Below are 25,801 nucleotides of genomic sequence, written 5' to 3'. Positions count from 1 at the left end.
GAAAATGAAGCAATAACAGGTGGGATCAAAACTCAAAAGTATTGCAAGCCATAGTTGTGGTAGAGAAACAAGTATAGGGGTTGTTTGGTTCCTTTGCTAGACACTGTTGCACCTTGCCCAACGAGCATGGAGAGCCGGAGTGCATGTTTGGTTTCCTCACCTAACCACCTCGGGAACTGTGTGAGCGAGATTTCCCTCACTCGGTGAGATAGCCAAATTGGCTCGCTGGCTCGGGCAAGCTTCTCGTGGCTCAAGCCAACGCAGCAAGGCCAGGCGAGGCAAAACCGGCACAGCCCCTATCTCTACGATAAGAAATGCTTGCCGCATCAGCACCACTTATCATCAACAGTACAAACCAACAAGCAGCAACAGCTGCATTCATTGATGCGGAAATGCAGCCGAGCAGGACCTGCGTGAACAGAACTAAGCTGAAAAAAACGGCCAAGGCCATGCGTGAACAGAACTAAGCTGAAAAACGGCCACAACCCCCAACGATACCGATACATGCATGCAAGGTTTGAAGGCCAACGCCACTGTGCCCGTCACGTTCGCGCACTGCCGCAACACCAACAGCATGCACTCCAGTCGCCGCCTGTATCAAGCAACCAACGGCCTTCGCAGCCTATTGAAGCATCTAGAATCGGGTCACTTGACACTTCTACAATTTGGTTTTCAAATGGGCTGAGCTAGCTATATGTCCTATGGGGTTTTTACTTATTAAGTCTTAATCATAACTGATCCATCAGAAATTAACTTAACGAGAATTACATATGCAAAATGCTGCAAACCTGTAACACTAAGGAGGTACACTGTTTGCTGTCCATGACATGTAAAGTTTCTCGGCGGTACAGTATTTAATGTAGTAGCAGGTGTGTCTTCCTTGATCTTCAGTTCAGTCAAATATCCTTCATATTTATAGGCTACTAAGCTGCGGCATGCAGGTTGCAGGCGCACACTGCAATACAGCATGGTAGCGTGGCTTAATCAATTGTGCCAGAGGCCATGATGAGCCCCATGATCCGGCCGGGCATAGAACATCGCCGGCGTTGCTCCCACGAGGCGTGCGTCGACGAAGAGCGCGGTGGCGTTCGCCGGCGCCGGGTGGAACCCATCCATGACCGCGAACTGCATCTCCTCCGACGGCTTCCAGTGCCGCTTCCGCTGGTTGATGAACCAGTTGTTGATCTGCTTCTGCTCCAGCCCCGTCGACTCCGCCAGTGCGATCTTCTCCATTTCCTGCACATGCATGCATGCAACAATGGCGCGGCACCGCGGTACCGTCGCTCCATCATCCATCTCACCCCCATATATGTATGTGCACACGAGTAGTATATAGCGTGGCTCGGAATTTCCATGCATGCTGCATGCATGCAACCATTTAGCTATATATGTGTGCCTGTGTAATTGCGTATGCGTACCGAGGGGTAGGGCCATCGATAGTGCAGCTCCCACCAGCTGAGCAGCTTCTGCCGGGCCTCCTTGGGGAGCTTGCCTTTCTTCCTCTTCTTGGACAGCTCCTTTCTCAGGTTGCCCAAACACCCGCTGTATTTCCTGAGGAGCTGCTTCTTGAGCTCCTTGTCATCGGAGCAAGGGTCGATGCCAAGCGCTGCTTCTGCCTCCATGCCGCCGCTGCCTTCTTCTTGGTCATCGTCGGACATATCTACTCCAGTTTCACCTTCTGGTACAGCCAAATGTTAAATGGCATTTACTTAGGTTTAGGACTCACATGTACAATAATCAAAGGCACTGGCGGAATGATTACAGTGGCATTAATGCATCAATGAGCGAATTAACACAAACACTAAGAACAGTGGCACAAATGTTTACATCAGTCTTTTTTGCCTATGCCTCACAGAGAACTATTGAGGAGAGAGTAGAGATACAAGTTGACTATCCCTAGCTCTAGTTAAAGTCGCTTTGACTTTTCTGGTACATAGTTGTTGGATTGTTGCTATGTATCTTTGTTCTCCAAAAAAAAGTTTTTACTATGCATCTAGACATACGTTATATCTAGATACATGGCAAAATTGATGTACTAAAAAAGTCAAAATGAATTACAACTTGAAACGGATCGCGAGGGATAGTACATACTCTATTCACATGTCACATTTCCCAACATGGATCTAAATAAACTTTATGACTTGAACCCATAGAAAATTAGGAGAACTAGCAGTATGTAGTTTAGGTCATTGGACATGTCATCTAATATCAATCTATTGTGCTATCTATTAGTGGCATGTATATTTCTTACAGATAATACTATAATATTAAGTAACTACGCTATTGGGGATGCTCCCCATGGTAGTGCCTAACAAGCATTACAAACACGCACACGTGTATATATAATTATATATAGCTTGTATAGTAGACTTGTTGGCTAGGCCTTAAGGGCATGCATTTGGCACATTATATTTAAGATTAGGCAGAAACAATTTCACCTTGCCTAATAAGAACTCTGTCTGGTCCACCTGTCATGGAAACATTTTTTTTGCCAAATTTTTCCTAAGGTTAGAAAAAATTGCCACAAAAGTGTGGCAAGACTAACCTTTGGTAAAGTTTTATGCCGAACTTAATTAGTTATCACAAACCAAACATGCCTAGTCAGACACCAGCACATCAACTTGATCTCTTTGTAACTGGCCTTCTGTAGAATGCATGATACAAACGACTACACTGCAGATGCTCAGTCAAGTTTAGTCAGTAATACTTTCCAATAAATTGCTTAGAATATCGTTCTTTACTATACACAGAAAGCCCCTCCCATCAATAAGTTCACCATAAGAGTAGCTTGCTTCTTTCTCAGCTGCCGAGTTAAAATGGAGGCATATATAGGTGTTATGTTGAACTCTGAAACCTTTTTGGAAAATAAAACGTTATTAGAAGTAATATAATCCTAGTTAGACTTGTAAGAATCATTGGCACATATGCATTAATTAATTTGAATATACTAATTTCCTTGTTTATGAGATATCCTAAGTTGGAAGATCAGCTTACATGGTTATGTTTCTAACAATACTAGAAGAACACCCACGTGTTGCCGCGAGACCTTAAAAATAAGATGTTGCATGTATGGGATAGACCTACGTGTTATTGCATCGGATTTGGTCAAAACTAGGCAAGCTAATAGAAAAATCTAATAGATATTATAGTGAATTATAGGAGGATGGGATGGCCAAACAAATATAGTATGGTGTGGATGCCTTATATGTTGACAGATTGAAAATAGTACATATATTTATGGGGGATGATGTGGCACTTAGTCGGAAATGATGTGGATTGCTTCCATCAGGCAGGGACGAATGTAGCCGTGTTTCTGTTATAAATTAAAAAAAATCTATGTTATGTAATGAAGTTAACCTTGATGATCCCGATGATCTTTTTGGCTAGAATTGCCCCTGGGGAAAAGTAACTGTACTTAGTGGGAGGATGTTGTGATACTTAATAAGATTGAAAAATGGGTTTGCTTTTATAGATATATAGATATAGATTCCAACAAGAGGTCCCAACAATCCAGCCTGCATTATTGCCATGTACCGAGGCTGATTTTACACTAAACAAGCTAAGCAATACAAACAAGTTATTTATATTATTTATGTATATAGTACAACTGTAATTGATAAAAAATGAAATCAGAATAAAGGTCCTTTGTTACTTATATAACCATGTTAGTGCTTCGTTGTTTCCCATTCAAATTTCAAAAATATTATTATGCACCTAGTAATCGCCCTACATGACTAGATTTGTTAACATGTCAAATAACAGTGGGACAAGAGACGCTGAGATCTTGTATGTTGAGCCTTAATGCCCGGCACACACTTGTAAAACAAAGAAAAGTTGAGTCTCTAGAACATAGAACATCTAAAATATAGGAATAGAAAAAAATCAGGATTTGAGAGTTCATGTCATTCGTAGTCTTTACAAAGATTTGGATACAGCAGAGGAATTGCAAACGCATGAAAGTTTCAAATAAAGAATTTGAATATAGAACAGGAGAAACACATGAATTAGAAAGAGAAGACATAAATATAAAGGAAGTTTTCAAGAGATTGGGCATCATGTTAGATTTCCTCTAAAATTCCAATTGATTGAGCTATTCCTTAAGAATTTTGTAGAATTTTAGGATGGCGGATCCTTTGTTCAAAAGGGTCACATATGGGGAAAAATCCTATATGTCATCTCTCTCTTTAGTTTTTGATGATGCACTTGTTTCATTATTCTATCTGATGACCTAGGTCATCAAATTAATTAGATGATTTTATCCTAACTATCTAGCGAAGATAAAAATCCACCGGTTGCATGAGCTGCTCTTTTGACCTTTTTAAGAGTGAAGAACAGTTATTTGGACACTCAAGTTAAATAGCACTACTGTCAAGTCCCAGTAACAATCCATGCACAGGATTTGCCCCAAAGGGCAGCCAGCTTCTTCACGTTTATAATCAGAAAAAAGCAAAACTTTAACGTCAGGACCAGTATATGAAACCAGACATGTGCGCAAGACTATACATAGCCTATATATAGCTAGCATGTATTCTAGTGATGCCCTGTTCATCAACTTTGGTACGCTAGGAAGTACTCCTCCGTCCGAATTACTCCGAAAAATAAAAATATCATTTCTAGAGAAATCAAACTCTAAAATTTAACTATCTTTTAAAAAAATATATTGATATTTGTACCTTTAAAAATATATTTATTATAAAATAAATTTCATTATATGTATAATGATACTGATTACGGAACATACTCTCTTCGTCCTAAAATAACTGTCGTTGATGGTGTGCATGCTACAAGTTTGACTCGATTTATAGAAAATATGTGCAATATTTGTATCTCTAAATAAATTTATTAAAAAATTAGATTTAAAGACCTTTCCAATGATACTAATTATGTACCATAAATATTAATATTTTTAATATATATTTAGTTAAAGTTATTTCTTGGGAAACAAAAATAATAGATATTTAGGGACAGAGGGAGTAAGTGTTAGTACTTTTATATATGTTAAATCAAACATAAGATTATTTTCATTTTGAATGGAAGGAGTAGTACTGCTGCACCCTAAGAGATTGGTAGGAGTAAATAGCAAATGCTGCCTCCATCTCGAGAAGAATACCATTGTAGCTTTGCACTAAGTTAAACTAGAAAACACTGTGAACATTTGTATCCCTAAATAAATTTATTATAAAAATATATTCTAGTATTCATAGAAATCATCTAATTTGGTTAAATTTAAGATTTATGTACTCAAAAAATGAGAATGATTTTTTTTGCCTGAGGGAGTACTCCAAGATATAGTGTCACATAACCTAGGCAACAGATTGACACATACGTACTCCATTCTGATCGTTACGGGAGCGTCTTGACATTTTTTTCTTTCTGAACTCGGGAGCGTCGTGACTTAGAGAAACGCATAACGTAGCTTATGTTAGTGGCCCTGTTCTGCACCGCTACTTCAGCGATACTTTTCAGCGAACGCTGTTACAGCAAATCAGTATAAATATCAGCATAAGCTAAATTTCAGTGAATTGAACAGGGTTTCAACGAAACGAACATGGCCGTATATACTTTGTACCAGGAGTATCGCTTTGTTAGCAATATGAAAAAAAAACTTTGTGCTAGTGTGGGGGGCACGATACTGGATACCCACGGCGGACCACATGGGTTGCGCCCCCAGGGGTGGACCAGCCCACGAGATGAAGCCTTGCGGGGCACGACGCTACTTGACGTCTACCGCAAGGCACCGGGAAGATATCTTGAAGATACTACGAGATCTGTTAGGATACGTATGATCCCATGATTCATGTAATCTGTTATTACTTTTCGGTTATCTCCTAGATCTAACCGACTTGTAACCCTACCTCCGGACTATATAAGGCGGGCGGGGACCCCCTCCAAACACACGTAATATCATACGATAGCCAATACAATCCAACATACCACAGTAGTAGGGTATTACGTCATACTGACTACCTGAACCTGTCTAACTCGTGTGTCTCTTGTCGGTGTTTTAAACAAACATCAAATAGTAAATTTATAATTGTTGCGCGTTAGGCTCGAATGGTGTACTAAAGGACACAAGGTTTATACTGGTTCGGGCAGAATGTCCCTACGTCTAGTTTGCTGTTACTCGTGTTATTAGTACCGAAAAAAGTTTGTAGCAGGGGGTACAAACGGTCGATAAAGGGACGGATCCCAAGTCTTTCATGGAAAGGTCGAGAGGATGCCAAGAGCTCGGTTGCTGCTTGGCTGTGTGTTGTGTGTGGAATTGATTCGTCGTCTTATGTCTCAGAACGATCGGTCCCCTTAGTGGGATGCCCTGCCCTCCCTTTTATAGATCAAGGGGGGGAGCAGGGGTTACAGATGGGAGAAAGAGGAAACAACCAAAGGTAGAGAAGGTCCTTCGAGGGAGTCGGGTCTTCCTTTTCCCCTGTGCCTGCCCTGCTAACATGGCAGACCGTGTCAGGGATGGCGTGTTCGCCGATCCTCATAGGGTCGTGGCCTTGCCTCTTTTAGCAAGTGGGTGCGTCCCATACTACACCGACGGACGGTGCGGCATGCCAGAGAGCCGAGCTGTGACCCTTCAAGGAGTAGACGGGGAAGTGACTATACGTCCACCACTGTAGATGATGTGAGTTCTGTCTTGGATCGTAGTGGTTGTCGTATGCTTGTGTTAGTATCCGCGTCCGAGGACTGATGGCGGCGCCTACAACACTGTGGGACAAAAGTCAGCGCCTACAACACTGTTCGGGCTCTGTCAAGTTGAAAAGGGCCTAAAGCACCCGTCCCATCGTATCCTGACAGTACCTTCCTGCATGCATGCAGGGCATGGTCCACGGTACTACGGTTGACTCGAATGTCCTGTCGTACCCTATGCTCGTCATTATGAAGGAGCAGGGTGCAGTCGTCGGGCGAGGCGGGGCCTGTCCTCAGCCGTCGAGCGAGGCGGAGCCTGCCCTCGGACGTCGGGCGAGGCGGAGCTAGCCCTCAGCCGTCGGGCGAGGCGGGGCCTGCCGTCGGACGTCGGGCGAGACGGAGCGAGCCCTCAGACGTCGGGCGAGGCGGGGCCCGCCCTCAGACGTCGGGCGAGGCGGAGCTAGCCCTCAGCCGTCGGACGAGGCGGAGTCTACCCTCAGACGTCGGGCGAGGCGGAGCCTGCCCTTCGGACGTCGGACGAGGTGGAGCTAGCCCTCAGCCATCGGGCGAGGCGGAATCTTAGCCCTTGGGGGTCGGGTGAGGCGGAACCAATCTTCCGTCGTTCGGGCAAGAAGTGTAGTAGCGTTCTTGTCTGACCGGAAGCGTCAACGTTCGATGGTTATTAATTCCTCATTGGGTACCCTGGTATTAGGTCCCTGACAGTAGCCCCCGAGCCCTTGGATGATTCGGATAGAATCGTCCAGGGGGTATTTTGACTTGCCAGAGGGTGCGCTCGCCCGTCGGGTGTAGCCCCCCGAGCCCCCGGATGATTCGGATAGAATCGCCTGGAGGGTAATTTCGGACCATTCGTGGGTATAGTTGTGAGATTTGGTTTTGTCAACTGGACAGTTTAAAGGGAACCCTGGTATCCCGTTCGCGGGGATTCGTCCAGGGTTAGCCTGGTTGGGACTTGATTGCGCATCGAGGTTTCCTTGAGGCTTGTGTGCCTGAGTTCTAGCCGCTCGTGGGCCCATCCCTCGTTGGGACGGCCGTCGAGACTGTTGGGCCGGCCCTTGAACTCCTAGGCCTAGGGAGGCTGGAGAAAAGCTTTTTGACCCGTATCCCATCTGTGGGAAAAGGGTCCTGGTCTGCCTGGGGAAGGCGAAACTTCCAGTGCGATTTTGGTGGAAAAGGATAGGGATCGCGGGCGCATATCCCGCGACGTGACGCGGTAGTGTATCGTGGCAGGCTCGGAGACCTAGGCGGGCGGTTGCCCTTCTCGCATCCGTCGCCCCTATAAAATCGAGGGGTTCGCCCCCAGGGTTCCGTACTTTGCCTTCTCGCCTTCGCATCAACAACCTCCGCCGCCAATCGCCTGAGCCTCCCGCACTCGCATCGCAGCCGCCATCAAGCTCGCATCCACATCGCAGCCACCGTCAAGCTCGAATCCGCCCCCCTCTCAATCGTTTCGATGGAGCCGTGATGCAGATCCAACATCACCCCTCAGCGCCTGGAGGGCCTCGTTCGCCGTGGCCTCCTTTGCTCGCTGACCGTCGCCGAGGAGTGGCGGCTGCCCAGTGATGACGACGAACCGTCGCCGCCTGAAGGGTATGTCGTGTCCTTCGCTCACTTCCACGAGCGGGAATTCGCCATACCTGCTCGCAAGTTCCTTCGGGGGCTGTTTGATTACTACCAGGTGGAGTTGCAGCACCTTACTCCCAATGGGGTCCAGCACATTGCGGCGTTCGTCGCCCTGTGTGAGGGGTTTCTGAGGATTAGTCCCCACTTCGACCTGTGGCGGTATCTCTTCGCCGTTAACCTGTCGAAGAAGCGGATTGGGAAGCAAGAGCTGAGCGTGTCGACGGGATGTGCCAGCATTCATCTCTGCAACAACCGGGTTAACGAATACCTATCGATGCATTTGTCGACCTCCAACAAGGGGTGGCATTCGCTTTGGTTTTATGTCAAGGACGACGTTGTCGCCCCCTTGCTAGTGTTCTCCGAGCGCATCATCGAAGAGGTCCTGGGGTCGTGGAAGTGGGGTGTCCCGGACAAAGACAAGAAGAGGATTAAGGACCATCTCGCCACCCTCCAAATTCTAAAGGAGAGGGGCGTGAAGGAATCGGGGATCGTCGGCGCCTACCATACGCGGAGGGTGGCGCCGCTGATGAGCCGCGCGCTTTCCCTACACCTAATGGTGCCCAGGGTGTCGCTCGAGGGGACGACACTTGTCAACGAGGTGCTCCCTCACACCGAAGTGCCACAGCACATCAAGGAGGCGATGGAGCCTTCGAAGAAGAACGCCGGCGTTGTCCTTGATTTCGTGTATCCGGTGCCGGGCATCCCCCAATGCGTCCGGAACCGGGGTTCATCAACTTCGTAAGTTCTCTTTTCTCATGCCACCTTTTCACTTGAATTTTTGACCCCTTGACGCTGACCTCGGGATAGCGGGACCAGTCGAAGAGACTCGTCTTCGGGGATAACCCGGCTCCGCTGCCAAAGGACCAGATCCTGGCGACAGCGAATCGCACCGCGGCCGAGTGGGATAGAAAGATGAGGGAGCTTGAGAGGAAGAAGATGCTACGGAAGCAGCAAGCATGGAACGAGGAGAGGAGACAGGCAGTGATGACGACGATGATGACGATGACGAGGAGCTTGACGAGGTGGTAGCCGATGTGGAGTGGGATGTCCTGGAGAGCGAGGATACGCTGATAGGCACCCGCTTGCCCACGCAGGGACCCTTCCCGTTCCATGCGAGGGGAAGTGAGTCTGTGAGGCCGGCGTAGACGGGCCAAACCATCGGCCCATCCTCAGGACCGGTGGGAGCGGGCGGATCAGCCGCCACACCCGGGGTGCCGGCGGAGGACCGGTGGATGGGGGGAGGCAGATCTGTCGCCGCGCCGCACGAGTTGATAGGGGCGGGCGGATCTGCCGCCGCGCCCGAGGTGCCGACAGAAGGGGTGGCTCCGCCGCCATGCCCTCGAAGACAAGCGAGACGACCCCCCTGCCCGGGAGCAGGGGGCAGGCTCAAAACGGTCCTGCCCAGACGAGTTGGAGCAGGAATCTAGGGGTTCGTCCCCCAAACCTTCCTACCGCCCAACAGTGCCAACGTAAGTCTCTGATTCCTCTGTTTTTCCTGTTTTTCTGCCTTTCTATTTTTTAGTGTGACCTTATGCGTTTTACCTCTTGCAGACTCTTGCGACGGGGCTGTTCTTTGGCGCTGGCGCCCAAGAAGAGTGTTGATCTTCATGCAGAGCGGGTGCCGTCGCCCGACGCCGCTCCCTATTTCGGGCAGGAGTGGAGCCGATGTTGCGGTCTTGTCGGTCGGTCAGGCGCCGTCAGCGGTGGCGCCCGTGCCCTCGACGGGTCAAGCAGGTGCCGGGGCTGAAGAAGCGCCCTCGGGGGTCGCCGAGCAGACGACGACGGAGGTGAATCCGCCGCTTATGTTGGAGCGGATGGAGCTGCCGCCTACGCTTGTGGCGCCTCCTGTGGTGGGCGCGGCGCCGCAATTCGAGGCCCCGGCGTCGCAAGCGAAGGTAGCCGCGACTGCGCTACGCCAGGAGCAGCCGGACGCAGCCACGGTGGTGTCCGAGGGGGCGACGCAATCCGCGCCTCCGGCGGCCCAGGCGACGGAGCTTGAGGCGGGCCGAACGGCGGGGGACACGGCCGGAGGGTCCTCGGGCGCCGTGGCGATGGTGGAGAGGACCAGCGGGAGGTCGCCCTCGGCCTTAATGTCGGGGGGGGGGGGGGGTAGCCGCTCGCCCGCGCGGGGCGAGCTACCGCTCTAGTGGATGGATCCCCGAGATCCAACTTCGACTCTTTTCTCGCTCGACGATGCTACCGAGAGCATAGAGCGGAGGAGTCTTGACGAAGGGATCTCGACGATGATGGATGTCCTAAACCAGGCCCGAGGCGTCCTGCATGACGTCATTGTTCCCAATGGATAGGTATCCGCTTGATCTTCTCGTTTTTTTCTTTCTTCCTGTATTTTTATATTTTTGACACTGGTCTTTTTTTCAGTGCCTCATTGCTCGTTGCCAGGAGAAGTCCCGGTTCCTTCACGAGCAAAAGGTGGAATGGAACCGCCTCATCAAGGAGGCCCGGCTATGCGGAGATGTGAACGCCCAGCTTGCTGCCGCCCAACAACGGGAAGCCGAGGTGCGTCGAGACGCGGAGGAGATCCATGGGATGTTCTAGAATCTGTCGACGAGGAGGCGGCCGCCGAGGTCCGAAAGGAGCGGGACGAGCTGCTCCAGAAGGATGCCGAGGCCAGCCAGCGGGCCATGGAGCTCCTGGAAGAGCTGGAGAGGGAGCAGAACCTCAAGCTAGAAGCCAAGGAAAGGTCCGCGGCCCTACAGGTGAGGGCGAATCAGGATGTCGAGATCATCGCCCGGCTGCGTAGGGAGCGAGATGAGCTGCGCCAGACCACAGAAAGACTATGCTCGGAGCATGGCACAATCCGCGAGGAGCGAGACCAGGCCATCTGAGAGCGTGACGAGGCGCGTCAGGTGGTCAACTCCCTCCGGGCGGATCATGGAGCCACGGTGACCCAAAGGCTGGAGGCCAAGAGCATCTCTGCCGGGCTGGGCACGAAGCTTGCCAAGGTGCGGGGGACTCTTCAGGCCGAGAGTGATGAGCACGATCTTCTGCTTGCCGCCGTCGGGGTGGTCTTCAATGACCTGGGGGTGGCGCGGCCGGAGGAAACCAGCTCACTTGCGGCCCGTGCCGTGGATATTACGGCACAGGTGAGCCAGCTTGAGGAGAACGCCTTTCACGCCAGGATCACCCAAGCCTTTGTTGTTGCCCGCTCTCATTATGATCAGGAAGTTAACTTGGAGGTAATGAGCCTCGGCTTAGCGCCTGGCTACGAAAACTCCGAGCTGGATGCGATTGAGATGGCGGTGACTCCCGTTGCGCGAAATCCTGTTGAACAGGCTGAAGGACATAGTTCTCCCTTCGAGGAAGTAGTTAGTTGAAAAAGTTTGATAAATATTTATCTATAATATGTGGACAAGTGATTGTACTTTTGTGTCTGAAAACAGATTCGTAATTTCGTTTTGCAATTTTGTTTTGTTCGTTTGAGCTTACTTTTTTCCCTTTTGCAATTTGAGAAAAAAAGTTTATGCGATCCGGCCCTTCCGTTCGTTAAGACCATAAGGCCCGAGGTGTATAAGGGGAAATTTCGATTGTGCTGGTGAGCAAAGTTACCGTAGCCGTCGGGGCGTGGGTTTTTTGCAGTCTTACCTGGCATGCTCGTTTATATGTTCCCACAAACCTTGCCGCTAACCTTAACGCGAGGAAGGGATCTGACGCAACGACTGTTTCAAAAAACGGGAAGGTATTTATACCTTTATCCGCCCCCGAGTAAGATCCGACCCCTTGCGGTCGCTGGGGCGGGATGTTACTGGAGACCGAAGCGAAGGCAGCGAACTTACTCTTGTATTTGCACGTACCCATTACTTAGGATTTTGGCGATCGTCCCATGACCATGCGTTTGGTCTCATTGTTGGCCTGGCCTTTCCCGAGCTTACTTTTTTCCCTTTTGCAATTTGAGAAAAAAAGTTTATGCGATCCGACCCTTCCGTTCGTTAAGACCATAAGGCCCGAGGTGTATAAGGGGAAATTTCGATTGTGCTGGTGAGCAAATTTACCGTAGCCGTCGGGGCGTGGGTTTTTTGCAGTCTTACCAGGCATGCTCGTTTATATGTTCCCACAAACCTTGCCGCTAACCTTAACGCGAGGAAGGGATCTGACGCAACGACTGTTTCAAAAAATGGGAAGGTATTTATACCTTTATCCGCCCCCGAGTGAGATCCGACCCCTTGCAGTCGCTGGGGCGGGATGTTACTGGAGACCGAAGCGAAGGCAGCGAACTTACTCTTGTATTTGCACGTACCCATTACTTAGGATTTTGGCGATCGTCCCATGACCATGCGTTTGGTCTCATTGTTGGCCCGGCCTTTCCCGAGCCCCCGCGCGTGGTGGGGGTTCGGTCAAGGGTCGGCTTGTTTTGTGAATGTCGCCCCGTCCGCGGTTTCCACAACTAGAGGGGTTGAGGCGACGTCATTTGCCTCGACGACTCGAGTGACGTGCCTGATGAGCTCGCTAACGGGGATGTTCGAACGGGATCCAATCCCGTTGCTTTGCGACTGGGTCGGCAAAGCCCTCGGGTGGCGTTCCGTTGCTCCTTGACTTGCCTTCCAACAGATTCTCCCTCAATGGGGATTATATGGGCTCGGCTAAAGGCTGGATTGAACTAGAAGGTTGAGATGACCCTATTCGCCTCAATGCAGGTTGGGCAAAGGCCGCTGAGGCTCATCTCCGTTTTCTTGTCTGGCTCTTGTTTGACGCGAGGCGGCCTCGGACCCTTCGCGGGTCAGCCTTCGAACCTCGGTCTCTCGATCTTGGATCGAGCGGCTCGAGCCCCGAGCCCCTTAGGGTCCGATAGGGGTCGGCCGTGTTTCGCGCGTCACCCCGTCCTCGGTTTCCGCAACCGGAGGGGCTGAGTTGACGACACTTGCCTCGACGGCTCGAGTGTCACGCTCAATGAGCTCGCTAACGGGTATGTTCGTGTGGAATCCGGGTCCATCATTCACTGATGGGGTCGGTAGAGCCCTCACCTGAGTCGTTCGATAGGCTTAGGCGGCCCGTTGGCCTCTCCTCGATGGAGATTCTGTGGGTTTGGCTCGAGATTATAATCGAACGAGAAAGATCGAGATGTCCCTGTCCGCTTCCGAGCGAGGTCGGGTAAGACCGCTGAGGCTCATCTTGGCTTTTCTCCCCTGGCTCTGTTTGACACGAGGCGGCCTCGAGCCCTTCGCAGGCCAACCTTTGAACCTCAGTCATTTGCCGCTCAGATCGAATGAGTAGACTGCCGCTTCGCGACGTGACACGAAGCGTTGAGATGCGACGATCGCATATGCAACGTTTGGATGCATGGGTTTAACATACGATTTAATTAAAACGAGAGCGGGGGTCCGTAGTGTTACCTTGGCGGTATGAGCGACGAGAGGCTCTTACCAGACATGCTCATGCGGGGTTCGAGTCCGACGTTCGCGATGGGGCCGGCGTGACCTGCACGAGTAGCGCAATTTTTTGTTTTCCGTCTCTCGTGGCGATTCGAGCCGTTCGATTGACTTTAAGCGACCTGACAGCTTCTCCTTGAAGGAGGTTCTGCAGGCGGACCCCTCCGAACCCTTCTCGAGAAGGCGGATGCAAAAGTTTGGGGTACGGGGAACTGTGAATTCGATTATGCTGGTGAACAAAAACACCATAGCTGCCGGGGCGTAGGGTCTAGCGGTTCGTCTAGTTTTACTCAAAGTTTTACACCCACACCCCATGTCTCTGGTTTTTAAACGTAAGGAGGGGTCAGGCGATGAGGATGTCTAAACAAGTAGACACTCTCGGCAGCCCCCGAGCGATGTTCGTGCCTCTGCCGTTGCTGGGGTCGGAAGCTTGGTAGTCAAATTAACATGGAAAGTGAGTAGACAGAGGTGCTTATCTTTCAGCAGTCGTTTGTGCGTCTTTTTACTTGGGCCGTCCAATCGACCCAGGAGGCCCGTTGGGCCCCCTGGACGGGGGTTCCATCGTCGGGTCATTCCATGGTCCTGCCTAGGGAAGCGGGGAGTCGCCTGCATGCGGGTGCGCCCTGATTCTCGCGCCCGGCGCGCGGTAGTGGTGGGCCATGCCTAGGCAACGTTTAGTTTGAGCAGGCGACGTCTCGTCGACCAGAGAGCGTCCCGTCGGTCTAGGCGCGTCCCCTCAGATTGAATAGGGGAAAAAGAGAGTTTTTCGTCTCAACCTTTCGCCTTGCCGCAGTTGTTGCGCTTCTTCCTTAAATAGGGAGGGGGGGAGCTCTCGTCCCATTCCTTCGCCTGCTCCTGAGCCGCTACCTCTCCTCCTTTCTCCTTCTCGCCGAGCGTGTTCGTATGCCGCGGTGATTCCTAAGTGAGAGAGGGTAATGCGAGGGAAAGGAGAACTCACAGATCCGTTGGTGAATTCGGAGTGCGATGTCGAGCTGGAGGTCATCCAACGTAGATGAGATGGTGTCGGCCGCCTTTGCCGAGAAGGGGCCGTTTCCGCCGAAGGAGGAGGTGCACTGGAGGGTGCCGAGCGTCGTCGATTTTGCCGTCGTTCGTGGCGGCCTTTCTTCGGCGGGAAACGCCCCCGTCCCGACGCCGTTGTCAGGGTTGCAGCTGATCATGATGGCGTAGTCCTTGGACGCCCCGGCAGAGGTGCAATTGTCAGGGTTGTGGCTGATCACGATGGCGTAGTCCCTAGACGCCCTGGCAAAGTCATCATAGTCGCTGACGTGGTGCTCGACGTTTGCAAATGACGGCGCCCTCGAGGACGCCGCGGAGCGGTAGGACGTCGCCGATGGAGAGCGTGGCGCGGCGACCGTAGTAGTAGCCATAGTAGAACTTGGTCAGAAACTGTAATCGAATAAGTTTGTGGGGGAGCCCCCAAATAAACGGTCTTTTGTGTTTATGAATACATCAGTCCTTTTCGTGATGAAATCACTTTGTAAGCGATGAATTTGTGCAAAAAATGAACAATCTTCTCCGGGTTGATTTTGATGCCACGCCAGAGACGATGAAGCCGAGCAGCATGCCTCGGTTGGTTTCGATGCCATGCTCAGAGACGATGAAGCCGAGCAGCATGCCTCTCGGGACCCCGACAACATATTTTTCGGGATTGAGTTTGATGCCATTCGCTCGAAGTTTCGCAAAGGTTTGCTCAAGATCGGCAACGAGATGGTCAGCCCGCTTGGACTTAACCACAATGTCGTCAACGTAGGCCTCAACGGTTCGCCCGATGAGGTCTCCGAAACATATGAGCATACAACACTGGTACGTAGCCCCAGCGTTCTTCAGACCGAACAACATTGAGACATAGCGGAACGATCCGAAGGGGGTGATGAAAGAAGTCGTGAACTGGTCGGACTCTTTCATCGTGATTTGATGGTAGCTGGAGTACGCATCAAGGAAGTAGAGGATTTCACACCCCGAGGTAGAGTCGACTATATAGTCTATGCATGGCAAATGGAACGGATCCTTTGGGCAGGCCTTGTTGAGGCCCGTATAGTTAACACACATCCTTCATTTCCCACTCTTCTTTCGTACAAGAATGGGATTAGCTAACCACTTTGGGTGGTGTACTTCCCTGATGAATCCGGCCGCTGAGAGTTTGGCTATTTCTTCGCCGATGGCATTGTGTTTCTCCTCGTCGAAGCGACGCAAGCATTGCTTCACCGGCCTGGAGTCTGGATGGATCTTCAAGGCATGCTCAACGACCTCCCTTGGAATGCCTGGCATATCCGAGGGTTTCCAAGCAAAGATATCTTTGTTGCCGCGGAGGAAGTCAACGAACGCGCTTTCCTATTCGAAGGAAAGCATGGTACCAACGCGTACCGTTTTACCCTCGGAGCTGCTGGGATCTATGAGGACCCCCTTGGAGCCCTCTGTCGATTCGAACGACCCGGTCGATTTCTTCGCATCGGGCGCTTCTTTGGCGACCTCCTCCCTGAGAGCGGTGAGTTCCCCGGAGGCGATGATTGCCGTGGCGTGGCCACAGCACTCGACCTCGCACTCGTAGGCGCGCTGGAAAGAGGTGCTGACGGTGACGACCCCGTGAGGGCCCGACATCTTCATCTTGAGGTATGTATAGTTGGGGACGGCCATGAACTTGGCGTAGCATGGACGTCTCAGGATGGCGTGGAAGGTTCCGGAGAACCCAACCACCTCGAAGGTGAGAGTCTCAGTCCTGTAATTGAACTGATCCCCAAAGGTAACGGGCAGATCGATCTGCCCAAGTGGCATGGCCTGCTTCCTGGGCACGATGCCGTGAAAAGGCGCTCGGGTTGGGCGAAGGCGCGTCCGGTCGACGCCCACCACGTCGAGCGTCTTGGCGTACATGATGTTGAGGCCACTGCCTCCGTCCATCAGTACTTTGGTGAGTCGCTTTGGACCGACGATTGGGTCGACCACAAGCGGATATCTTCCCCGGTGTGGGACAGTATCCGGATGGTCGGTCCGATCGAAAGTTATGGCGAACTCCGACCGTCGGAGGAAGAGAGGTGTGGTCGGTTGGGCCGTGTAGACTTGGCGGTGTGCAACCTTCTGACGACGTTTGGAGTCATAGGCCACTGATCCTCCGAAGATCATGAGGCAGCCGTTCGGCGTTGGAAAGCCGTCGTCCTTCTCATCGGCGTCGTCCGTAGTGGGGGCAGGTTCCTTCCCCTGCTTCCCTTTGTTGCAGCCTCCGGACAAGAACCGCCGCATGAGGCTGCAGTCCTTGAGCAGATGCTCAACGGTGGTTCGGGCACGGCCCCTAGAGCATTTTTTTGAAGTGGTTCGGAGTGCCCTCCATGGGCTTCCGACCACCCTTGCGGCCAACAGTGACCACAAGCGAGTCCTCGCGTTGTTGCTTCTTATTCTTCCTTTTGACAGAACGATTGGAGGTGCCTTCGCCGGCACCCTTGTCCCACCTTGCCTTGCCCTCGAGGCGATCGAAGATCGCTCCGACCGCCTCTTCTCCTAAGGCGTGGCTGGTGGCGATGTCTAGGAGTTCCTTGGTGGTTCGCGAGCCCTTGCGTCCCAGCTTATGAACCAAGGACTCGCAGATCGTCCTGGACAGGAAGGCTCCTATCACGTCAGCGTCGGCGATGTTAGGGAACTCGTTGCTCTGCCGGGAAAAGCGCCGGATGTACCCGCGAAGGGTCTCACCAGCCTTTTGACGGTAGTTCTTGAGGTCCCATGGGTTCCCAGTGCGCTTGTACGAGCACTGGAAGTTTCCCACAAAGATCTCGTTCAGATCCGCCCAACTCTAGATTGCGTTGGACGACAGGTGTTCTAACCACGCTCGTGCCGAATCGGCTAAGAATAGTGAAAGGTTGCGAATAATGAAGTCATCATTATCCGCACCACCGGCTTAATAGGCAAGCCGATAGTCTTCAAGCCAAAGTCCAGGGTTTGTCTCCCCAGAGTATTTAGGGATATTGGTAGATGGTCGATACCTTGACGGGAATGCAGCGTTGAGGATGTGCCGGCTGAAGGCCTAAGGCCCTGGCAGGCCAACGCTCGGGCTCCGGTCCTCGCCGCTATCGTAGCGTCCACCGCATCGAGGATGATAGCCGTGCCGGGCTCCTTCCCTTGGGTCGCTGTAGGTGCGTCTGCAGGCATTGAGGGTGCTGTGTGCGTCGCGGTTGTGGCCGAGACGTTGATGTATCGGGATCACGGCGTGCTTCCTGCCGCCTTGTGGTGCTTGGTGGACTGATGCGTCCCTAGCGGGGCGCACCGAGGGCGTACGCTGGCTGGTGTCAAGCTCGCGTCACCGAGACAACGAGCTCTCCACCTGCTGTGCCGCCACACGCTCAAGTAGCGTGTGAATTTCGCGGTGGGCCAGACAATCCTCGTGCGTTGTGGCCTCTGGAAGGCAATGGAGCAAGGCCGTTGCGGCGGCGATGTTCTGGCTCACCCGAGTGAAGTGAGGAAGGGTGTCATCGTCGGCGATGATACTTCGGTTCACGTCACGGGCCACGATGCGTGCGCGCACAATGTCACCGCGGCGTTCGATCTCTCGATCGACCTCCGTGTACTTCCGAACAAGCTATTGTCCAGCTTCGTTTATCTCCCGCTTTCGGGCTCTCAGCTGCTCCACCCCTACGTGAGGTGGGGCCACTGTCTCCCCTTCGGTTCCGTCGCCGAGGTTGCCTACCGGGGTAACCTTATCCGCGGAGACGGTTTCGACATGTCCCTCGGGGGTACCCGCCATGAAATATTCCAGGGAGGTGTGATGGCTCCCCCTGCTGGAGTCAAAGCCAAAGTCCGACCCCGGCCCTCCGTGAGGAGGCCGTGGAGGGATTCTGTGATGCTTTCGATCATCCCCACGAACTCATTGTTCGCGGGGGATGGGATCGTGCGTTGTGCCACAAGGTGGCTAACGGTCGTCGCGGCATTGCGGAGACCGAACGGAAGCGCCGTCGGGGCGCCCCGTGCGGAGTGTTCCGGAGAGAGGGTGAGGCGGCGCGGGTCCTCCCTGGATGGCTGGGGTCCAAGGGAGACGTCGGGCTGGCTCTCAAGCCTCCCGTAGTTGAAGCTGACAGAGGGGAGAGACTGGATGGCGACGTGGGCCAACGCCAACTCCCCTCCCACCATGATGATGAAGTCCAGGTCACCGAAACACACGTGTGCGCCCAGGACCCAGCTGATTGCGTGGCTAGCCATCCGAGGCTTGATTTGGAACGCGCAAAGGCCCCTACCTAGTGTGCAAACTGTCGGTGTTTTGAACAAAAACCAACTAGTAAATTTATAATTATTGCACGTTAGGCTCAGATGGTATACTAAAGGACACAAGGTTTATACTGGTTCGGACAGAATATCCCTACGTCTAGTTTGCTGCTGCTCGTGTTATTAGTACCAAAAAAGGTTCATAGTAGGGGGTACAAACGGTCGAGAGAGGGACGGATCCCAAGTCTTTGATGGAAATGTCAAAAGGACGCTAAGAGCTTGGTTGCTGCTTAGTTGTGTGTTGTGTGTGGAATTGATTCATCGTCTTATGTCTCAGAACGATCGGTCCCCTTAGTGGGGTGCCCTGCCCACCCTTTTATAAACCAAGGGGGGAGCAGGGGTTGCAGATGGAAAAAAGAGAAAAAACCCAAAGGTAGAGAAGGTCCTTCGAGGGAGCCGGGTCTTTCTTTTCCCCTGTGCCTGCCCTGCTAACATGGCAGACCGTGTCAGGGATGACGAGTTCGCCGATCCTCATAGGGCCATGCCCTGGCCTCTTTTAGCAAGTGGGTGCGTCCCATACTACACCGGCGGACGGTGCGGCATGCCAGAGAGCCGAGCTGTGACCCTTCGAGGAGTAAACGGGGAAATGACTATACGTCCATCACTGTAGATGATGTGAGTTCTGTCTTGGATCATAATGGTTGCCGTATGCTTGTATTAGTATCCGCGTCCGAGGGCTGATGGATTCGCCTACAACACTATGGGACAAAAGTCGACGCCTACAACACTATTCGGGCTCTGTCAGGTCGAAAAGGGCCTAAAGCACCCGTCCCGTCGTATCCTGCCAGTACCTTCCTACAGGCATGCAGGGCATGGCCCTCGGTACTGCGGTTGACTCGAATGTCCTGTTGTACCATGTGCTCGTCTTTACGAAGGAGTAGGGTGCAGTTGTCGAGCGAGGCGGAGCCAGCGCTCAGACGTCGGGCGAGGCGGGGCCTGTCCTCAGCCATCAGGCGAGGCGGAGCCTGCCCTCGGACGTCGGGCGAGGCAGAGCTAGCCCTCAGCCGTCGAGCGAGGCGGGGCCTACCCTCAGACGTCGGACGAGACGGAGCTAGCCCTCAGCCGTCGGGCGAGGCGGAGTTTGCCCGCAGACGTCGGGCGAGGCGGAATCTTAGCCCTTGTGGGTCGGGCGAGGCGGAACCAATCTTCCGTCGTTCGGGTAAGAAGTGTAGTAGCGTTCTTGTCTGACCGGAAGCGTCAACGTTCGATTGTTATTAATTCCTCCTCATTGGGTACCCCGGTATTAAGTCCCTGACATCTCTATTGCCTTCTTGTTCTCGATTACAAGCATCTCTGCCGATCAATCTACCTCGTGGGATACCCCTCGAAGGATCGCCGACGATATTCTGTCGACAATTGGCGCGCCAGGTAGGGGTGTGCGTACTATTTCTATATCGAACAAGATGGTACGTTCTGCAGGCTCTTTGTCCCTCCCACAGCCCGGACAGATCTTCACGGTCGGATCGATCTCGTAGATCATCAACGTTGATGGAGTCGGAGAGCTCATCGAGCTGGTGCAGATCAATACTGCGCCGATAACCCCAACACCTGTGACTGCAGATCCAATCTCGGAAGCACCACCAGAGGAGAAAAATCAACAACGATGATCTAATCGCATCCATCGATCAGGTCGGCCAGAAGCTCACCGAATGCCTCTCCATCGCGGATTCGGCTCTGACCACTCTGGTTCAACGCCGACCACCCTCCGGTTTAGATCTATCGGAGGAAACTCCAAGGGTTACGGCCCTACCCTTTGGGCTCACCAACGTTGCCGCCATTTATCAAGATGCCCTACGAGGCAAACTCGCCGACTAGGCTGGAGAGGTCCATCCTCTCGCCGACCAGATTTCGTCGACAGTTGGCGCCCACCGTGGGGCTCGTGCGCGCTGATCCCTGTCGAACCAGATGGCGTAACTCAAGATCAACATCCTTCGCGGCAACTCAGCTGACCACATCGACATCCTTCGACAACCATGGCGTTTCGTACACGGATTGACACCGCCAAACTCTGACTACGTTCGTCCTACTCCAACACGAGATCAACTTCGTTCCAGCAATCAAGTGAGCCGCTAAGCGAGCTGCCCGCGTCGACGACTAGATAACGCCATACGCCGCCGACCTGACCTTCTATCTACAGCTAGGTCACGCTTTCTAAATATTCTCCAATCTTCGTATATTGCCATAATGTTTCTCCGAGCTGTTTTCTCCATGTTTGCACTGCAAACGATTTTCCTAACCCCTGAACAGTCATGTTGATGCTCGGATGTCCCCAGAGACAGCCATGTCTCCGGCTTCTCCCTACACGTGCACGAGTGTCTGCCCTCTACGTTATGGGTGATCAACAGCGGTTCCTTAGCGACGCTTTGTTCTTCCAACACGCACACGGGCTCCGCGCTCCGCGTTATGGTTAATGGGCTAGCTAGGACTAAAGACTCAGCTACACACTAACTGGTTGGGCGGTTTATGTTAAATATAAATAAATCTTCAGAATAACACTAAGTGTTCACATCAACTGATCGCCGAGCTGCATACGTTATTTCATCATCATTGCTGATTCTTCTGCGGAGTTCATATATTTTTATATAGTGCACTACTCGTTTTACATATTTGTATTGCAGGATCATCGTCCAGGTGATCGGACCACCTGGTGCTCAGACTTCTCCACCGATCAACTGGTTGGACCGCTGGGTGTGGGTTCATGGACTTCGTCACCGACTAGTTGATCGGATTGTTCGCCGGTCGCTTCTACTCAATGCTCACTTCATCGCCGACCAGTTGACCAGACTCCTCGATGCTCAGACATCGCTAGCTACGCCGGGGACTCCTCAGTGCTCGGACATCGCCAGCTACATCGAGAACTTCTTGGTGCTCGGATATCACCAGCTGCGTCAGGGACTCCTCGGTGCTCGTATATCGCCAGCTGCGCCGGGGACACCTCGATGCTCGAAAATCGCCAGCTACGCTAAGGACTCCTCAGTGTTCGGATTGTTCGTGGAAGCACCGCCAGCTAAGCTGAGGACTCCCTTGGTGGTCGGATTTTGTACGTCTTATCGGTGTGTTATCAAGCTGCTCCATGCTGTTCGGATCAGGGTGCTGATCTTGGGCAACACGTCTGGGGTCTTGTTACGCGCATATCAGATGATGTCGACAAGCTTTCAGACTTCGTTTCTTTGTTTCTACTACAAGATTCATTCTTCATCTTCCAGCAGGCTCGGGGACTAAGTGGCTACACTTCACCCCACGATTTGTGCCACTCCGAATTCTCCGCAATAGCGTGGTGGGCCGTTAACTGGGCTTTCGCGCAACTACAGCCCGTATCGCCCATTTATCGCCGTAATTTGTTACTGCTCACCGAATATTCACCGACTTCTCTGCCATCTTTTACGGCTCTGTAATTACTACTGTACAGCCATTACTCCGGTATTTTCTCCGCGATTTGTTTTCTCCAAAATTTTCACTTGTGGCTCGGGGAGCCGTCAGCAATACGATTTGGATCCTCACCGCATTGGGGACTTTTTCTGATGACTGTTGTTTCTGACCCTAACACCATGTGACTACGTCACCTACTGTCAGGCTCAGGGACTAAGTGAGCACATTTTATCTAGCGGTGAATGTGTTTTTCTCATCTCGAGGTTACGCCCGGAAACTGGCTGCCTGCTCGCCTGGTCTTCTACTTTTCTCCTACTTTGAACCCTGACACCACGTGACTACGTCACCTACTGTCAGGCTCAGGGACTAAGTGGGCACACTTCACCTTGCGGTGAGTGTGTTTGCTTTAATTTGCAAGACTCCGCGCCTCTTGAAGCTGAAGAAGATTATCTCCCTTTCTCGTGGTCGGACTCTAAGTGACACACTTGGTCCACTGCGAAGAAATTTTTGATACTGAACTTCAGCTCCTTACATCCTTATGGCAAGCCGTACATGGGTCACGCTCCTCGGCGACGGTTCACGCTGCTCGGCGATGGCTCACAACTGCTCGGCAACTCATAACGGTGGTCGGATCATGAGTTTGACTGCTCGGCTTTGTTCGCACCTGCTCGGACAAACTCAAGACGGCGTTGCATAATGAAAACAAGGCGCTCGGGGACTAGCTGTGGGGGGCACGACCCCGGATACCCACGGCGGACCACATGGGCTGCGCCCCCAGGGGCGGCCCAGCCCACAAGATGAAGCCTTGTGGGGGCATGACGCTAATCGGCGTCTCCTGCAAGGCACCGAGAAGATATCTCGAAGATACTACGAGATCTGTTAGGATACGTATGATCCCATGATTCCTGTAATCTGTTATTACTTTCCGGTTATCTTCTAGATCTAACCGACTTGTAACCCTACCCTCCAGACTATATAAGGCGGGCAGGGACCCCCTCCAAACACATGCAATATCATACGATAGCCAATACAATCCAACAGACCACAGGAGTAGGGTATTACGTTATACTGACGGCCTGAACCTGTCTAACTCGTGTCTCTGTTGCCTTCTTGTTCTCGGTTACACGCATATCTGTCGATCAATCTACCTTCGTGGGATACCCCTCGGAGGACTGCCGACGATATTCTGTCGACAGCTTACCTAGCTAGGCATGTATTAGTACTAGTCGTCACAAGAACAAACACTCGGACAATCTATTCGCTTCGTGAAAAGAAAAGGAAAATATGTTGGCGGATGCTTTGCCTACCGAGTGTGTGCGGGCCAAATTCTTGGCGAATGCTTTGCTGCCGTCGTCGCTTGGTTCTCGCTGACAGATGCTTTGCCGCCGTTGCTGCTGGTTACTCCTCTCGGTGGATGCTTTGCCACCAAGGCTTTATCTATCTTACATGCATCTTTTGTGTTGTTTCTTTATTTACAAGTTCAGTTGTAGGTCTTGATGTCGAGGGCAGTCGCTCTCTCTTTCCTTTTCTTCTTTCTTATGCATTCCAGGTCACTGATCACAAGCTTTAGTGGTTTATAATCTGTGCTATGAAGATTCTCTCATAGCTGCGTCGTGTAATTACTCCTCTTAATAAAAAATGGGCTATATTCCCGATAAAAAAAGGAAAATCTGTTAATCTACGGCTACTGTGGTGACTATTTTACTGAGATGACAAGGTAATTAATATGAACTTAACCGGTGAATGACTGATGGATTTAGACAGTTAACGGGTAGGCTGAAGGTTAATCATCACCTGCAGCTGAAGAGATGAGAGCTCCCATGGGTGACCCGGTGTTGGTAATGGAGTTGAGCTGCAACTCCACCGTCGTCAGGAACTCCTTGGCCTCCCGGAGCGGCCGGGTCAGCTCCTCCTTCCACGCAACAAGCAGCTCGCAGTAAGACTCCTGATGTCACAATACAAAACTTTCACATATCAAACGCCAAACATATATTATATTTAACCGAATAACACTAGCTAGCTATTAGCTTCTTCAAGATCCCGGATCCTCATATGAGGCCATATGCATGATCCCAGGGACGACGAGAGTGTGTCATCTGTCTCATCTCGTGTACAAGCATGCATGCATGTTTGGTACTCCACCATGAACTGGTCGAGCTCCGGGTCCGGCCTTGTATTGTGCGCGTCGCCCACGGCTGCACGCTGCCACGCCTCGCGCTCCCGCGCCGCCGCCGCGATCTCCTCGGCAGCTTCCGGCGGGCAGCCGACCTGAGTAACATGAACACATGCAACAGGAGTGAATACGAAGGACAGCAGCAGCACGATGCAACAGGAATGAACACGTGCACGCGCGTGAAAATTGAAGGGACATCGATCGGGTCGTGTGCCTTGTGGCAGTCCAAGAAGGCGGCGAGCAGGCGGTGGTAACGAGGGTGGGAGACGATCTTGGCCTTGATGGGGTCTAGATCAGCAGCGCGGCCGCCATGGCCACTGACGCTAGACGACGCATGGATCATTGGTGCAACACCTCCTTGAGCTCGGGCTGCTTCACCGCCGGCAGTTGAGCTGCTTGGGACGGTGTAGACTTGCACGGAGACTTTAGAAGAGGACGGAAATGATGGCGCCGCGGGCCGCCTGGCAGCACCCAGGTGGCCACGACCTCCAAGATCCGAGAGATCCTCCATCGTCAGTAATTAGCTAGCTAGCTAGCTAGGGCAAGCATGAGAGATTTTGCTTCGGCTTTGAGATCTTTTGCAGTACCACAGTACAGTAAGCCCTTGTGTAGTTCCATCTAAAATCTCAAAAAATGCTACAGTATCTATCACATCGAATATTTACGGTCCGTACTTGTGGAAAATTGCGAGATAAATATTTTAAGCCTAATTAATCCATATTTAAACATTAATTATTAAATAAAAACGAAGGTGCTACCGTAACCCTAAATTCTAACTAAACAATGGCTAAAGAGGAATTTGGGGATAAATAATGAGAATAGGAGGGGAACAGGAACAGTGGAGACGGAAAGGAACGTGAGGTCCACACTGTGGACGTGCGATTCGAGATGAGATCGCATAGAGCTAGCGTAGCTGCGTAGGGTAGGGGTGTGAAGTAGGAAAAGAAAGGAGAGGCGAGGTCTGGTGGCCGTCATGTCGGACGTCAAATCGGGCAAAAAGCCGGAGAGAGACTAGCCGTTGGCTGTCTCAAATGTGTGCTGGCTTACGCGTGCTGTCGACTTGAGCAGTGTATGTATGCACGGGTGTGATTGCTGTGTTTTGGACGTGCTGACAGCGCCACGGCCTGTTTGGACCTTCAAAATGACTATTTGTAGCAGACTAGCAGTTGGATACGCTGGTCTTTCTCTGCTCCCTCTGTAGCTATAGCAATAGCTAGAATTATAAAAAAATATTAATAATATTTATATCTCTTAATATTTATTAAAAAAATATAGTGCATAATAATAGCTATTATGCAGTATAAACACTAGTATTTTCTTATATATATAGTTGAACTAAAAA

General features: G+C 51.7%; 1 protein-coding gene across 4 annotated transcripts; it reads right to left on the bottom strand.

Annotated features, from left to right (window-relative positions):
* Window positions 1-708: 708 nt before the first annotated feature.
* Window positions 709-25,010, bottom strand: LOC136538139 (homeobox protein knotted-1-like 7). 4 transcript variants are annotated; one of them, XM_066530118.1, is made up of 5 exons: window positions 24,674-25,010; window positions 24,315-24,554; window positions 24,081-24,231; window positions 1,419-1,675; window positions 709-1,236 (listed from the first exon to the last, which is right to left on the bottom strand). In XM_066530118.1, exons 1-5 carry the CDS (start codon window positions 24,968-24,970, stop codon window positions 985-987), a joined length of 1,197 nt encoding a protein of 398 aa, XP_066386215.1. In that variant the 5' UTR covers window positions 24,971-25,010; the 3' UTR covers window positions 709-984. The 4 variants fall into 4 exon arrangements, with proteins under 4 accessions (XP_066386215.1, XP_066386214.1, XP_066386217.1 ...); XM_066530117.1 differs by having other exon boundaries at window positions 1,419-1,678; window positions 24,674-25,008; XM_066530120.1 differs by having other exon boundaries at window positions 24,429-24,554; window positions 24,674-25,008.
* Between the last annotated feature and the right edge of the window lie 791 nt (window positions 25,011-25,801).

Source organism: Miscanthus floridulus, chromosome 2, assembly GCF_019320115.1.
Source record: "Miscanthus floridulus cultivar M001 chromosome 2, ASM1932011v1, whole genome shotgun sequence".
Lineage (NCBI taxonomy): Eukaryota > Viridiplantae > Streptophyta > Magnoliopsida > Poales > Poaceae > Miscanthus > Miscanthus floridulus.
The sequence above is the reverse complement of the archived record's forward strand: the minus strand, read 5'-3'. Positions and strand labels throughout refer to the sequence as shown.

What these genes read in the sequence shown, in the direction of transcription:
- LOC136538139 (XM_066530117.1), bottom strand. Translation starts at nt 24,970, where the DNA reads ATGGAGGATCTCTCGGATCTTGGAGGTCGTGGCCACCTGGGTGCTGCC. An exon ending in GGATCCGGGATCTTGAAGAA is followed by an intron (nt 24,232 to 24,314) that starts GCTAATAGCTAG and finishes TTGTGACATCAG; the next exon opens with GAGTCTTACTGCGAGCTGCT. An exon ending in TCTCATCTCTTCAGCTGCAG is followed by an intron (nt 1,679 to 24,080) that starts GTGATGATTAAC and finishes TGGCTGTACCAG; the next exon opens with AAGGTGAAACTGGAGTAGAT.